This window comes from Ipomoea triloba, chromosome 14 (genome assembly GCF_003576645.1).
Source record: "Ipomoea triloba cultivar NCNSP0323 chromosome 14, ASM357664v1".
Taxonomy (NCBI): Eukaryota; Viridiplantae; Streptophyta; class Magnoliopsida; order Solanales; family Convolvulaceae; genus Ipomoea; species Ipomoea triloba.
In genome coordinates this window covers 2,265,828-2,280,703 of record NC_044929.1, presented here as the reverse complement: position 1 = coordinate 2,280,703, position 14,876 = coordinate 2,265,828, and the positions used below count along the sequence as shown (strand labels likewise).

Sequence of the window (14,876 nt, the reverse complement as noted above, 5' to 3'; positions counted from 1 at the left end):
AAATGTGAGTATAATTGAATGTCCATCACATGTCTGTCCCAAGTTCATATTATGGATGCCACCCACTTCTACTTCCTCTTTAATAACCCTCCATCATTTCTGTATTCATGAATCAACACTTATTAATTCTGTTAGGTCCCACTACAATATTATTGTTGCCGTAATCCAGGCTCGTTTACTAATCGGAGAATTTCTCTTGATTTTTAAAATAAATTTTTTTTTGATAAATTCACTGGGTCTTTCTCTGTTCGTTTAACCGTCCGGGTGTACCCGCGTTTGCTAAGAGTCGGTTCTCTCAAAATTCTTCTTCACAAAGAAAGCTCACTTGCCACTTGAACTACCCATTGAGTTTTTTAAAAAAAATCCATATTAGTGACTTCTATTAACTCCAGAAAAGAATGTGTTTTTTTTTAAAAAAAATTTTCAAGCATTTATATTTTAAACTCCAATTTCGAAACTTTTATTTGAAAATTTTAAAGAAACAACAAAATTAAAGAAAGCTGAATATCGTATTGACATGTAGAGGTGGTCACGAGATTATCAGTTTGAATCACGTGACCACAAATTGACCAAACGACATAAAGTAAAACAAAGACAAAATCAAAAGTAGTCACGGGTAATATTCCTATACGGCTATACCCTTGTTCTTTTCTTTTTCTCTTCTACCTTTTATTTATACTTTAAATTCTTTTTTTTCCTCCTTATTTTTATTTGCAAAATAAATATGGAGTATATATATTAAGCAATGCCAACCAACATGATTGGTAATTTGGTATGGTGGTTCAGCACCTCGTCTCAGGTTGATTCTATCATACTACCAAACATGCAAAATATTTTCATCAAAACTTATTATCATTGCCAAATATTTAATTCTTATTCCAATTTTGATTCCCTTGTGTGAACCAAACCCACCCTAACTTTGTTCATGACTATTATATTTTTATTTTTAAATTTTTTAATGTTAAAATCAATTACTTTTAGCTTTCAGTTATAGAAAACATGTCATTTTTATTTTGAGAAATAAAATGGCACATTATCAATAGTTGAATTAAATTTGGTCAATTTTAAAATTAAGAATTACAAGAAATTGTAGTAGTTGAAAAATCAAAATTTAAATTAAGTCTAAATCATATCTATGGAGCATGCTATAATCTTACTTAATAATCCTTAAGTCTTAATTTTATTTTATTAAAAAAACTTGTAATAGGATTGACTAGTTGATGAGTAATTAATAACAAAAATAACAATTTTATTATTTACGATAGAGTTCGTAATTATTACTTGAAAGCATGCTTCTATGTTGTACATATAACATACCCACTAACTCAAACCATGAATGTCAATAAACAATTCTTATTTGAAATTGTGAAATCAAAATTTGAATATGTGCGATTATCAAGTTAACTGGTAAAAGACCAAATTGTCCCAAACAATTATATTATTGTTATAAATAGCATGTAATAAATAAGTATAGAAAGTAGTATAAAAAAGTCAAACTCTGAAAAAGATAGGGGACAAAAAGAAAAAGGTTCAATTGCTTCTGACTAAAGTTATGGAATGGAAACTCATTAATCATGTTAATTCCCATTATGGCCTTTAACCCCACCCCAACCCCTTCCTTTTATTTATTTATTTTTTTTTTTTTTGAGAAGTCCTTCCTTTTAATTTTCTTTTCTTTTTATGTACTCATCAATTTCAATCATTTGTATATATAGATCATACACCGATACACGTACAAGAGGTTTTATAAATACGCATGTAAAGCATGTATTTCTTCTATGACAAGTTTGGTTCGCAGAATAAGTCTGGAATAGAATATCATTCCTAGTAATAGGCTTATCCCTTTGTTTGGTAAGATCTTGTATTTTCAGGAACATTATTTTCCTTTGCAAAGGAATAGCTATTACATGGCCCCTGGTATTAGGCTGTTCTGAGTCTTCCGGATTAGATTATATATTTTATTGACTGTTTTGCTCTTGTTAACTTGAAATAATGTACATTATTTTTCTATATGGAATAAAAATAACGAGAAAAAAAAAAAGAATTTAAAGTATAAATCTATATGGAACAAAGGAGTACTACAAATACATTGTTTTCTTCGAAAAGAAAAAAGTTAAACAACTTTTTTTTAAAAATTTCTGTGAATTTACTTTTTGGGTCAACTTGCATAGACTATATTCCGTATATTGCATGTGCATGCCATGCCCTAACTTGTATTCTGTTAAAATAGATAATGAAGTTTCCGAGAGATAAATAATAATATAATGGTGGCTGTGTTATGTTTATATGCTCACATAGTTACATGTGCTGATGTGCAATCAATTTTTTTTTTTTTTGAAATCTCAAAAATTAAATTGTATAATAACGAAAAAGATGTTGCATCTAATATTTTAGAAGAGATTATTTGATGAGTTCTGGAAAATGTGTTTTGAAAAATGAGTCATTTATTTAGAAAATATTTTTATTTCTTGTGTTTGGTTATATCACAGAAAAATGTCGTTGTGTGTTTGGTTCGTTTTTCTGAAAAATAAGTAGAATTGTAATTAAAATTTTAATTGTTGTTAATTAAAAAGCTTTGACAACAACTATGTTTTGCCCCATCTATTTCTTTTCCAAATAACAAACAAAATATTTGTTTAAAAAAAAAAAAAAGAGGGCGGAAACTAATATAATTTCTATTGGTTTCTAACAAAACCAGTCTGGTTTGTACTTTTATGGCGAAAATCAATATGATTTCGTCGGAAACCAGTCAAGGTAGAAAGCGGAGGTATGTATAAGAAAGCCAATGAAGCATTCTTGGAAGAAAGCTGAAGAAACATTCTTGGAAGGAAGCTGAAGAAGCAGTCTCGGAAGAAAGTCTATGAATCATTCTTGGAACAAGCCAGGAAGAAAGATTTAGATCCGAAAAATGATGAATTTCCCCATATAAAAAAATCATTTTCCAAAAAAATCAAACTATTTTCCCTTCAATCGAAAATTATTTTCCGTTGATATCAATCGTTTAACCTCTTGCAAACATTAGAAACCCATAAAATGATTTTTCCAGTTTTTAAATATACCCAGAGAGAACCCAGCAGGCAGGATAAATCTGACAAGAAGGTGCCAAAATGCTGGTTTTGTGTGCAAAAACTAGAATGAGAATAAATATATACACACATATACATATATATACTAGCTTACTATAGGGTTTTGTAGCACGTATATATAGTTTAGTGACCCAACACAACATTCACTCTCGATTTGTCCTATACTTTAATTTTCCCCATGTTATGTCACTCTCCTATTCTCGAGAGATCCCTACCTTAGCTCTACTAGCTACACAAAATATATAATATAAATATATAATATTTGCAATTTCTTTCTTGGGCCTAGTTCCCACCTTTTCTTGCATCTATCTAGCTAGGGTTCTTTCCAATTCCCAAATCACTTCTCTACCCTCCATGCTTAAAATTGGTAATACCCTAAGGTGATATTTTTATTAATATATACAAAATTTTCATTCATCATATCAATTGAGATAAAATTACATCACGTTTGTAAAATACACAATATTTCATACAATCTTTTACTTGCAATTCCGATTTATTCAATATATAAGAATCGTGAACCGCCAGTTCATAACTAAAATCAAACTAAGTTATTCCTAATCATTTGTACAATATTTAATACATAAATCTGTACAAATAACATTGATTACACACAAAAGTTTATGTGAGACAAATTTCAATAATGTAAAATATATTTTAGAAAAAAAAAAACTTTTTTAAAAGTCAACAAGTTTTATAATTTCATTGCAAAGTATTATTCGTTTCTTGAAATTAAACATATTAGTAAATATATAATACTTGTTAACACATAAAAAATATTATACTTTTATTAAAAAAAACATTACATTTTTAAGATCAGTCTCATGTGAGACGATTTTCTAAAAGATCAATCGTTTATTAAATATTAGCGTGTGAAGGGGATATATGCTTCTTCTTCTTCTTAACCGAATTTTATGCAATTTGATGTAAATGACTTATAACTTGTATTATTATCTTTTTATATGCAACTCGATTAATTGTAATTTAAATTGACTTATTATATAAATAAAGTAATTAAATAAAACTATTATATCAAAAGATACGAATCTTGTGCAAAAATGATTCAAGTAACGTTGCATCAATTGCATGTGCAGTGTTGAAGAGATAGCTAATTAATGTGATTCTACATTTCTTTATAATGAAGATTATTATTTTGTTTGAAAAATATACGGAGTATATATAATAATTTAATTGTATTGAAATGGGATAAGACAGCAAGAAATGGAAACGACATTATATCTAATGCTACTATTGGACCAACCTACTACTCTTATATGTTAGACAGAAACATGTGGACCATGTACTAAATTTAATTTATCTAAGCTTTGTATAATATTAATATTAGATTTAACTAATCCAGTACAATGTGTACTAACACTTTTTTTTTTAATAAATTATATTAAGGAATTAGATAAAACCTATTAAAACTAGGGTCTTTTTTATTTTTGTTTTTTTTTTTTTATAGAAAAACATTGACTTCCATTAATTCATATTGAAATCCACAATAACTTGGAGGGAATTGAAATGAATGGTGAACCACTCCATGCAAACTAGGGTCCATTTAGAAATTTAAAAAAAGTATTTCTGGAAAATTACTTTTTGTATTTTTCAATGTTTGTATAATTATTATTTTATAAGAAATGAATTTATAATATATTTTATTCATTTTTTAAATGAACCAAATAGAACAAAATACAATTTTCTAACTTTCAACCAATTTTTTTACATTCAACCAAAAAAATCTAAAAATAAAAATGTTTTTCAAGAGAATGACTTTGTTTGTTTGTTTTTTGTTTTTGTTTTTTTAAATCATTTCCCATAAAATATTTTTGAGTTTTCAAATGAACCCTTACTATATACTTTATTTACTGATAAATATGATACCATGTTATATTTTGAAAAATAAAAAGATTAGATTAGTAAAATTTGCAAGAAACAAATATGAGAAAAGAAAGATAACAAAGAATAATAAAAATAAGAAGTGTGCTTTTTTTTGTGTGTGTGTGTGGATGTTTTCTATATGGTTTTGTATATATATTTTTAAATTTAGGAAATTGTAGTTTTGGTCATAGAATTGTGTATGGTTAGTCATTATGGTCACATATTATCTACATGGGTATTGTTCTGAAGGCATTATATTACACTTTTAATCTTTGATATTATACTTAACTATTCATGGGGCGTGATGTATAAATTAGTATCAATACTTTTTGTAATTAGTAGTAATTACTAATTAGTTGCACATGATACTGTAAGGATAAATGTTAACCAAACGTCTATACCAAATACAATCTAAATAATATATATAATTATACTCGATATAAAAATATTGATACTATCGCTGCTCTAGAAATCTATAAATATTCTTAATAGCTTGTGAAATATTTATTAAAAGATTTGTTTTTTTTTTAAAGAATTTAAAAAATTTGTTGAAAAAGTAAATTTTCCACTTGGAGGAGGTTGAGGAAGGTATTGACAAGCTTTAAATGGGGTTGGTAGGAGATTACAAAAAAGGCAGAGGAAATACAACTGGCTGGCTATGTCCTGTTTGCAGTGTGACACATGATTTGTACATCCCAAAAGGTGACAAACTCCACAAAAGTAAAAAAGATTTGTTGGCAAAGGTAATTATAGGTTTAAACTTTAAACCCTAAACCCAAGTTATTCGTCCGTCTGCAAAAACTTGCGTGAGATCATCTCACGAGTCTTAATTAGTGAGAAGAGTTAAATCTTTAATAAATAAGGTCAAAAATTCGACCCATTAATAAAAAACAAGACCCGTCTCCAAATTGAGACCGTGAAACTATGGACTCAGCCCCTAGATTCACCTTGCAAGGTGGATATGTTTATAATTTTAGAACTATATGCTTACAATTTTAAAACTCTATATTCACAATTTTAGATCTCAATATACAAAATTACAATATTCACAATTTTTGAATTCTACATTCACACTTTTGTTACATAATCTAAAAAATTGTGTTATATTGTTAAATATAGAGTTATTAAATTGTGAATATAGAGTTATAAAATTGTGAATATAGAGTTCTAAAATTGTGAACATGGACTCAGGTGGAGGTCCACCTTGCAAGGTGTATTTGAGTCCATGATATAACAATCGGTGAGACGGTCTCACACACAAGTGTTAACCTACCTCGTCATATGAATTGTGAGAGGAGATAAATTGTGAAATACGTTTTATGTTACTAACTCGATAAAATGATTAATGTCGCAATCTATTAATCTTCTTGATTTGAACGGATGAGAACTGAAAAACTAACCGAAAAGTATGAATAAAACTGATCAACTATAGGTTTATTTACTTTCTCGTAGTCCTTTACTGATTATAGTCACTGAGTTTATTCAGTGTAGTTGATGTAATCCAAAAAATTTATTAGTAATTTATTTATCTTTAATTATAATTAAATGAGACAGAGGAAACATGCTGCTCTATAGTCTCTACTGTATTACTACACCATTGTATCCAGCGGAGTCTCTCTCTCTCTCTCTCTCAAGCTAAAAAAGGTACAGATCAGCAATCTGTGCCCTCTCTGTCTCCTCCAAAAGGCTTCTCAAGAACCGATAAATAAATAAAAAAAAGTAAAGAAACAAGAGAAATACCCAATAGCCATTTCACAATTTCATTTCATAGCCTTGTGTTCTCTCTCTCCTCTCTCTCTCTCTTCAACTTCATGGTGCAAATGTGGGTGGGGTGTGGGTTATATGATTGAGTGAACCAGACAAAGCTACCTAGCCATATACCCACTATCAGTTATGCATTTATTTCTCCCTTTGAGCTTTTCCTTGTGCTGTTTTTGATTTTTTTCTTTTGTTCATTTGTGCTTTCTTTGATTTCTTGTCACTGATAAGACCCAACAGAATGTGGGAAAATGTGGGATTTGTTTTCTTGCTGAGAAAGAGTGTTCAGCTGATCTTAATTTTCCAGTGAAAATGAGGGAAAGTGAAAGTAAACAAGGAAATTAGAGGGTAGGCAAAGTTCACCATTTTTTGGCCCTTTTTTCCGCTTGCCCAAAATTTCTTGGCTGCACACACTCTTTAATCTGCAAAATGAGGAAGCAGGGATGGCAGCTTCCCTATCATCCTCTCCAGGTCTCCCTCCCTCCCCAGTATTCTTCCTTAATTTTTAGCTTTTTAAAGGGTTTTTTTATTATTTTTTTTTATAGCATATATGTAATTTTGGTTCAATTTTTGTTTGAATCTACATGTGCTTGAATGCAGGTGGTGGCTGTTGCTGTATTTCTGGCATTGGGTTTTGCCTTCTATGTGTTTTTTGCACCTTTTGTGGGGAAGAAATTGTTTCAGTACATTGTGATGGGGATTTATACACCTCTTGTAAGTCACTTTAATAGCTTTTCCTTCTCTTTGCCCTGGTTTCCTGTGTCATTTTAGACCCTGGATCACTGAGATCTGCTCTTTAATTACTTGTTTACTTCATGATTTTGAGTAATTTTGTTACTGTTCTTATGGATTGTGTTCTACTATTACTTTGTGGACTCTCTTAGTCTCTTTACATTGTGTTCTGCAATTACTTTTTGGACTCTCTTTAGATTGTGTTCTCTAATTACTTAATATAGGATTTTTTGGCAAATGAGTTTCTTAGTCCTTTATTTATTCAATGGATGATTCCTGACCTAACAAATGATAGTGTCATTGGCCAATTTGGGTGGAATTGGGGGCCTTTGAGTTCCACTAAAATTTCTTACTTGTATGAGGAGATGCTTTCTCTTGTTCTACTAAAATGTAGCCTAGCAAAAGGCAGTGTATTTATGGCTAAATGAAGACATGCCAAGTATTTTCCCAAGTCTTATATGTGCAATTGAAGAGACATGTCTTTGTTTTTTTCCCAGATTATAAGTGTTTTTGGGTTATATATCTGGTGTGCTGCCACTGATCCTGCGGATCCGGGAGTTTTCAAGTCCAAAAAGTATCTTAAGATTGTAGATGACAAAAGCCATAGTCACGCCAAGGGTTCTAAACTAGGTGGAGGAGAGTCAACTTCATCAGTACGTGGGGCTAATGCTAGTTCAGTTGGAGAGAAAACTTTTGACAAAAACAAGGGAGCTCAAGCAGCTGCAGATCCTCATGGTGCTCAAACCGACGAGAAGATTGAGGCAGCTTCTCATCAAACATTGTGCACTTCTTTGCTGTTACCTTTACTACCCTGTGCTTCTGTGTGCTGCTCAAATCGACATGACGAGTCTTCCGAGCAACAAACAAGTGAAGATGGCATGTTCTATTGCAGTTTGTGTGAAGTAGAGGTGAGTGCTTAGATGTGCAAATATTCATTCTAAAAGTGTACCCAAACTATGGAATCAAAGAAAACTATTGCAGTAACCAGCTTGGTTGGCATGAGTGGCCTGCACTCTCATCCCTTAAAAGAAGTCGGGAGTTCAAAACCCCTTCTTGTATGGAAAAACCAATATGGCCAGCATTTTGTCCCTTAATTGGGCCGGCTTGGTGCAAACGGAGATTAGTTTGAGTATTGTACGGGCTTAAAGCCCTTCTTATAGTTGGGGCTTGCTCAGGACACCTCGTGGTCTGACAAAAAAAAAAGAAAACTATTGCAGTGTAGATGGTTTTATTTTAAAAGATAGCAGAGAAATTGTAAAAGGCTTGTGATGCCCATCTCATTTGGGAACACAAGAATCCCAAATTACGACCTCAACCTTTTTGTATGCTTCTAGGGCTGCTAGATCATATGCTTATCTTTGCGACTTTGTTTACAATCCTCTTGCAGGTGTTCAAATACAGCAAGCACTGTAGAGTATGTGATAAATGTGTTGATCGCTTTGATCATCATTGCAGGGTAATTATATTATATACTATAATGTGAACTGTAACAGCACACATCACAGAATCGTTTTCCAGACATAGATATTATAAGAATATCAGTGATTTTTTTCCTCAATATTTTGTTGTAGTGGCTAAACAATTGTATTGGCAAAAGGAACTATAGGAAGTTCTTCACCCTCATGGTTTCTGCTCTCCTACTGGTATGTATCGCCTTTCTTGCTTTGGGTCACGATACATAATCTTCAGTCTCCAAATTGTCCATAGACTGTCCCCAATTTCATAATTGACATAAAATAAAATCATCCCCTGATAAGGTCTGTAATCTTCTTCTCCCTAATCCTTGCATTTTCAAATCCGTCAGTCTCATGGTTTCTTCTGAAACTTAAAAAAAAATTGAGGGTCAACTCAGAACAAGCATTTTACTTTCAAGCCATTTTTTATTTGATTAACGATTGACAGGTCTACATGGTTTGTGCACCTTCGACTTGAGATTGCAGCTTATACTTCAGTGGTTGACTGGAATCCTTGTTCTGATCTGTTGCTTTATTGAGAAGAAGAGGTTCTCGGCGGATATCTCCTCTAAGCTCGGAAGCAGTTTCTCCATGGTTCCATTTGTTATTGTTGTGGTGAGTGTTATTGCAGCTTACCTCTAATTAGCGAACGATTTAGTGATTTGTTCATCATACAAAAAGAGATGGTTAAGTCAAATATTTAGTTTCGTTTTTTCTTGTGGCATGGTGTTACTAAGAAAATAATTGCCTTCATGATAGGCGGTCTGCACCATATTGGCAATGATTGCGACACTGCCACTTGCTCAGCTTTTCTTCTTTCATATACTTCTAATCAAGAAGGTCAGGTTTTCATCTTGCGGTGATTCTAATTAGCGAACTTCCTGTGCTCTGAAAGCTGACACATTTATATACTTTGACGGTGGAATCACAGGGAATTAGCACATATGATTATATCATAGCTCTGCGGGAGCAAGAGCAACAAGGGATTGGAGGTCAACAAAGTCCTCAAATGTCAACGGTTAGCTCCATAACAGGGTTAAGCAGTGCAAGCTCCTTTAATACTTTCCATCGAGCAGCGTGGTGTACACCTCCACGCCTTTTTCTTGAGGATCAGGTATATTTTTTCATCGTTCTTTTGTCCTTTGTGGAAATGTTCATTTTACTCTGAAGTGGCATCCTATGTTGGGCGGAGGCCAGTGAAGGGCAAAGTCCAGCACCAGGTGGCTATGGGATTGTCGGGCACCTGCCTCTCGGAAATGTGGTGGCAGTATAAGGAAATAAGGACTTTTTGCGTAGTGGTAAATGTTTGATCTAACAAGTGATATCAGAGCCAAGTCACGAGTGTGCAGTTAAGATTGGTTGTGTGAAGGAATTGTTGGGCGGAGTCTGGTGAAGGGTCGAGTCCAGCAAGATTGATTGCAGTTCCAAGTAGCATATTGTGCCGCCTTGCAGAGTTTTTCAAGCACGGGCTCAATAATGGAAGACCATTATACAATATATTTTCTGTTGTCATCATTAATTCTTATATAGTTTTGCTTAAATGCAGTTTGATGTAGTTCCACCAGACAATGGATCGGTTAGTTCACTTGGAAAAAAGACGTCGGTAGAGGAGCCAGTTAAGAAAAAGAACCCCGCTGCTGTGAAGATCAGCCCATGGACATTAGCACGGTTGAACGCCGAGGATGTTTCAAAGGCTGCAGCCGAAGCGAGGAAGAAGTCGAAAATTCTGCAGCCTGTTGTGAGACAGCAAGCGCCTTACGACCTTGAAGGGAACAGTAGTTTCGGGAGCAGTGGGCGTCGAATGATCCCGAGGCCCGACAACAACAGAAGGCGACCCAGTAAGCGTGTTCGTCTCCCTACCGAGCTACCATTTGAAGGTTTGGCGAAGCTTTCGAGTGAAGTTGCTCACAACAATAGTAGAGGTCCTATGTTCACCGAGACGTCAACAAGTTTGGCCCCTCTTCATCTCGAAGCGCGAAGTACTTTTCGCACAAACCAGGCAATAATATCGAGCTCGGGAGGAGGGATTGCTGCTTCTTCCCCGGAGAGCAGTTTGGACTCCCCTGACATTCACCCTTTCCGGGCCTCATCATCAGGAGCAGATGAGGGTAGACTTCTCGTGGGACTATCATCAACCTTGGGAATGAATGTCCAGAAAGAAATTCCATTGTCAAGGTCAACTAGCGACGGATATGATGCATCGGGGGGCGAAGATAGTGACCAAGTTCCTAACCGATTTGTGCAAAGGTCAACAAAATGGAGTAGCCTTCTTTTCGGGTCTGACCAAAACGAGAGGGCTAGTAGGTTGATGGCACCATCATCTTCATCTACCCAAGCTAACACCAGAATGCTCTGAAACTCTCAAAAACTTAACTACATATATATCATTTTGGTCTTGGCAAAGTAGTTGGGGGATTGATTATATGAGATTTTTTAATTTATAGGCCAAGTTTGTGTAAATGGCACCTCCTGGCTTCACTTTGGGCTCTTGCATTTGTTATTGGGTTTAAAATTTTGGATTCCAGAGCAAAGCAGAGTTCACAGGAAGGGCATATTTTTCTGGAAATGTAATCCCTCCCTCCCTCCCAGCCAGGAACAATGTAAAATGTAGGCATTATGGATTCTAGCATTTGAATTTTTAATTTGAATGCAGACTTTGGTTGCCCCAACTCTCCTTTCTTTAAAGGAAAAAAAAAACATTTGCATCACATGGTTCTAATTGATGTATAGTTGTCAAAACGGGCTTTGCTCCCGCCCCTACTTGGGTAGGAGGTGGGTTTCGGTTTTAGAGGCCTGTCCCATTTGACTAGTAAACGTTTTAATAATATATTACTCCCTATTAGATTTAACGATTATTGAATGTTGTGGTAGCTAGTAGCCTGGTTGGTAATAAGTATATTCCGGAGTACTTTATATTATTGTAGGAGGTTTAAGGATCGATTTTTGAATGTTGCGATGACTTGTTTGGTAATAAGTACGTAGTGTCTTTTCGTTAGTCTATATGGGCGGGGTTCGATGTTTTCGTTGAGGGAACCCGCACCACCACTTCACCAACTTGGTTAAGGTTGTCCATTTATATTCTTTTTTGAGAGCAAGAATTTAATGCATTAAGTCATCAGAAAGCAAATCAATAAGAAAAGGGGGAGAGATTTACACTCATTCCCCGCAACCGGACATAGAAACGACTTCTCGAGCAACAGAGTGGACAACACGATTTGTAGATCGCTTAACAAAATGGGAAAGCTACATCATGAATCAAAGATGTAGTTTCTTTAATATCATCAACTAAAATTAAATTAAAAGAAGTAACTGAAATAACATGATAAACTTTAAAAAAAAAAGAAAAAAGAAATAACATGATAAACGATTTGGGAGTCAAGTCTCAACATCAACATCGTTCACATCCAAATCCTTGAGCCAACTTAGTGCCTCTGTTACAAATTTTATTTTTATTCCATTTTTTAAAGTGGGTGGGGTTAAAAACTTAAAATAGAAAAGCCCGGTTTTGGGGTGAATTTTTCTCCAAAATTAACTTACAAATCGAAATCTCTAATCTCCACTCTTCGGGAGTCTGTTCATTCAGTTGCCTGTTCAGGGAAAAAAAAAAAAATCTCATTTAGATTCATAGAAGATAAAATAGATGGTGTTTTTGCAGATCGAGTGCGAATTGAATCCCTAAATTCTCATTTAGATTCATAAAGAGTGTTCCTGCTCTTCTCCCGTCTGCTCAGCTCTCATGCTCACTCTGTTACTTTTTGCTTCGTGGAGTTGAGCTGCCATTTCTTTCGGATCAGATCACGTGAATTGTTGGTACGCACAAAGGTATGCTTGAAATGCAGATCTGAATAGTTTTCGTGAAAGTTGTTTAAACTGTTAGTGCCCTCTTCTATTGATCGGGGATTAGTAATAGGAATTTTACTGGCGTTGTTTGATGCAAATGGAAGTTTCTGGTGATTCAAGTCCTGTTGCAAGGGAAAACCCAAAGGAAGTTGATCCAGAGCTTCAAATTTTCGAATTTGAAAGAACTAACAATGAGTCGAGATTTGATGATGATTTTCATTCCATGAGTGCACTTGAAATTTTGAGAGAAACCGTGTGGATTCTTCGGTTTAATTCGATGGGATTCATATCTATCATGGCTTTATTGATTCTCCCAGTATCTGCTGTGCTTTTGTCGAATGTCTTGGTTAATCAGTCCCTTGTGAGGAGACTGACAGTAAGGCTTTTGCTAGTGGTGAGATCGAGTGGAATTTCACTAGGGCATTTTTTCAAACAGTATGGTCATAAGTTTTCGGAAAAGGTGGTGGCAGCTGCAGTGTCTTTCCCTCTATGTGCTACTTTCTTGTTGCTGTCTAAAGCTGCAATTGTGTACGCAGTGGATTGCACTTATTCAAGGGAACAGTTTGATTCTTTGAAGTTCTATATGATAATGACAAATATTTGGAAGCGAATTGTCTTCACTTACTTGTGGGTATGCACTGTTATTTCAGGTTGTGTCACTTTGTTTCTTTTGCTCCTTGTTGCTGTTAGCACCATGTTTTCCATGTCTGGATTACCATCAAACTTGATCTTATACCCTGCAGTGGTAGTTGGAATGATCTTCGCTATAATTTTAGCAAATTGCGTAGTTATTTGCAACATTGCTATTGTGATTTCAGTGTTGGAAGATGTATCAGGACCACAAGCATTGCTTAGGTCCAGGTCCCTCATCAAGGGGAAAACACAGGTTGGTCTCCTTATATTCTTAGGAACAACCGTTGGGATGGCATTTGTGGAGGGTTTGTTTGATCATAGAGTGAAGACTCTAAGTTATGGGGATGGATCTTCAAGGATATGGGAAGGGCCTCTTTTGGTGGTAATGTACTCATTTTTGCTGCTTTTGGATTCTATGATGAATACGGTTTTCTACTTCTGCTGCAAATCCTATAGAGTAGAAACATATAATGAAGAGAGTCAGCCAGTTCTGGAACCCTCTAAAATTTCTTCAACATCAACTGAAGTTCAGTGAAACTATGTTCTTGAATAATTGAATTTATTGTGACTTGCAAAACCACCACAAGTTGCTTGTGAGCTGAATGGAGATGCTATCTGAAAGGTGGATTTGTCTATGTTGCTCTACTACTCTTTTTCCTACATGATAAAATGCTGCAGAGATGCGAATTCTGCAAAAATGGGCAGTCAAAGAAATTGAATTGAAGACTGGTAATTGGAACTGCCTCTCTCTCTCTCCTTTAATTTTAAACGTCTTTGGAAAACCTTGTTCATAAATTACAAGTATAGACCATGTATTATTGATTTATTGTATTATATATATTACTTCCTTTCACAATAAATAGTTTCCGTCAATCTAGTGTGGCAATTTTCTCTTTTTATTTCTTGTATTTGTCTGCTAAGTAGTTCCTGGAAATTAAGGATGTCTGTTATACTCTTACCCAGTGGATAGCCTTGTTTTTAACTTGTAAGACATGTATTGCTGTAGCTCTGTACCCGTTGTCTTATAATATACTATTAATGTATGATATTGTAACTACTTAAAAAGGTAAAAAAGAAACTCAAGTACATAAAAACTGAGTTTGGTTTCTGATTCATAACTATTAGCATGGTTTCACTGAAATTGTTAATTGATGTGATGCAATGCGGCCTTAAAATTTAAATCAGGACTATTTATGTCATTACAATCTCAAGTACTACAATCAAATGGGAAGGTGTAGACATGATTTTTTTAGCCCTAGTGCTATTATTAACCCCTGTCATTGATTTTGCTTAATCCTTGATATTGGCAATTTGTCATGCATAAATGTATGGAGACTTGGAGAGTGTATTAGGTGGAAGACTTGTGGCATTAGCCATAATTTGTGCACTCTAGTATTTGGTTTCTAAGGATTTAAAACATATTTGAAAATAGTGAGTATTGATATGGAGTTTACTGCACATGTACAGGATCTACTGTCTTGAAAGTTAAATT

At 34.2% G+C, this 14,876-nt stretch overlaps 2 protein-coding genes across 2 annotated transcripts; both read left to right on the top strand.

Annotated features, from left to right (window-relative positions):
* Window positions 1–6,639: 6,639 nt before the first annotated feature.
* Window positions 6,640–11,619, top strand: LOC116004814 (probable protein S-acyltransferase 22). The gene is made up of 9 exons (XM_031244988.1): window positions 6,640–7,196; window positions 7,326–7,439; window positions 7,955–8,365; window positions 8,845–8,913; window positions 9,029–9,100; window positions 9,398–9,526; window positions 9,671–9,751; window positions 9,843–10,025; window positions 10,458–11,619. Exons 1-9 carry the CDS (start codon window positions 7,155–7,157, stop codon window positions 11,265–11,267), a joined length of 1,911 nt encoding a protein of 636 aa, XP_031100848.1. The 5' UTR covers window positions 6,640–7,154; the 3' UTR covers window positions 11,268–11,619.
* An 816-nt stretch (window positions 11,620–12,435) lies between these two features.
* On the top strand, window positions 12,436–14,441 carry LOC116003650. Its single transcript, XM_031243552.1, has one exon. The coding sequence runs from the start codon at window positions 12,843–12,845 to the stop codon at window positions 13,917–13,919; it is 1,077 nt and encodes a 358-aa protein (XP_031099412.1). The 5' UTR covers window positions 12,436–12,842; the 3' UTR covers window positions 13,920–14,441.
* The last annotated feature ends 435 nt before the right edge of the window (window positions 14,442–14,876 follow it).

Coding starts and splice junctions, on each gene's coding strand:
- LOC116004814 (XM_031244988.1), top strand. CDS start 7,155: ATGAGGAAGCAGGGATGGCAGCTTCCCTATCATCCTCTCCAG. Junction 7,197..7,325: donor TTCCCTATCATCCTCTCCAG/GTCTCCCTCCCT, acceptor GCTTGAATGCAG/GTGGTGGCTGTTGCTGTATT. Junction 9,527..9,670: donor TTCCATTTGTTATTGTTGTG/GTGAGTGTTATT, acceptor CCTTCATGATAG/GCGGTCTGCACCATATTGGC.
- LOC116003650 (XM_031243552.1), top strand. CDS start 12,843: ATGCAAATGGAAGTTTCTGGTGATTCAAGTCCTGTTGCAAGGGAAAAC.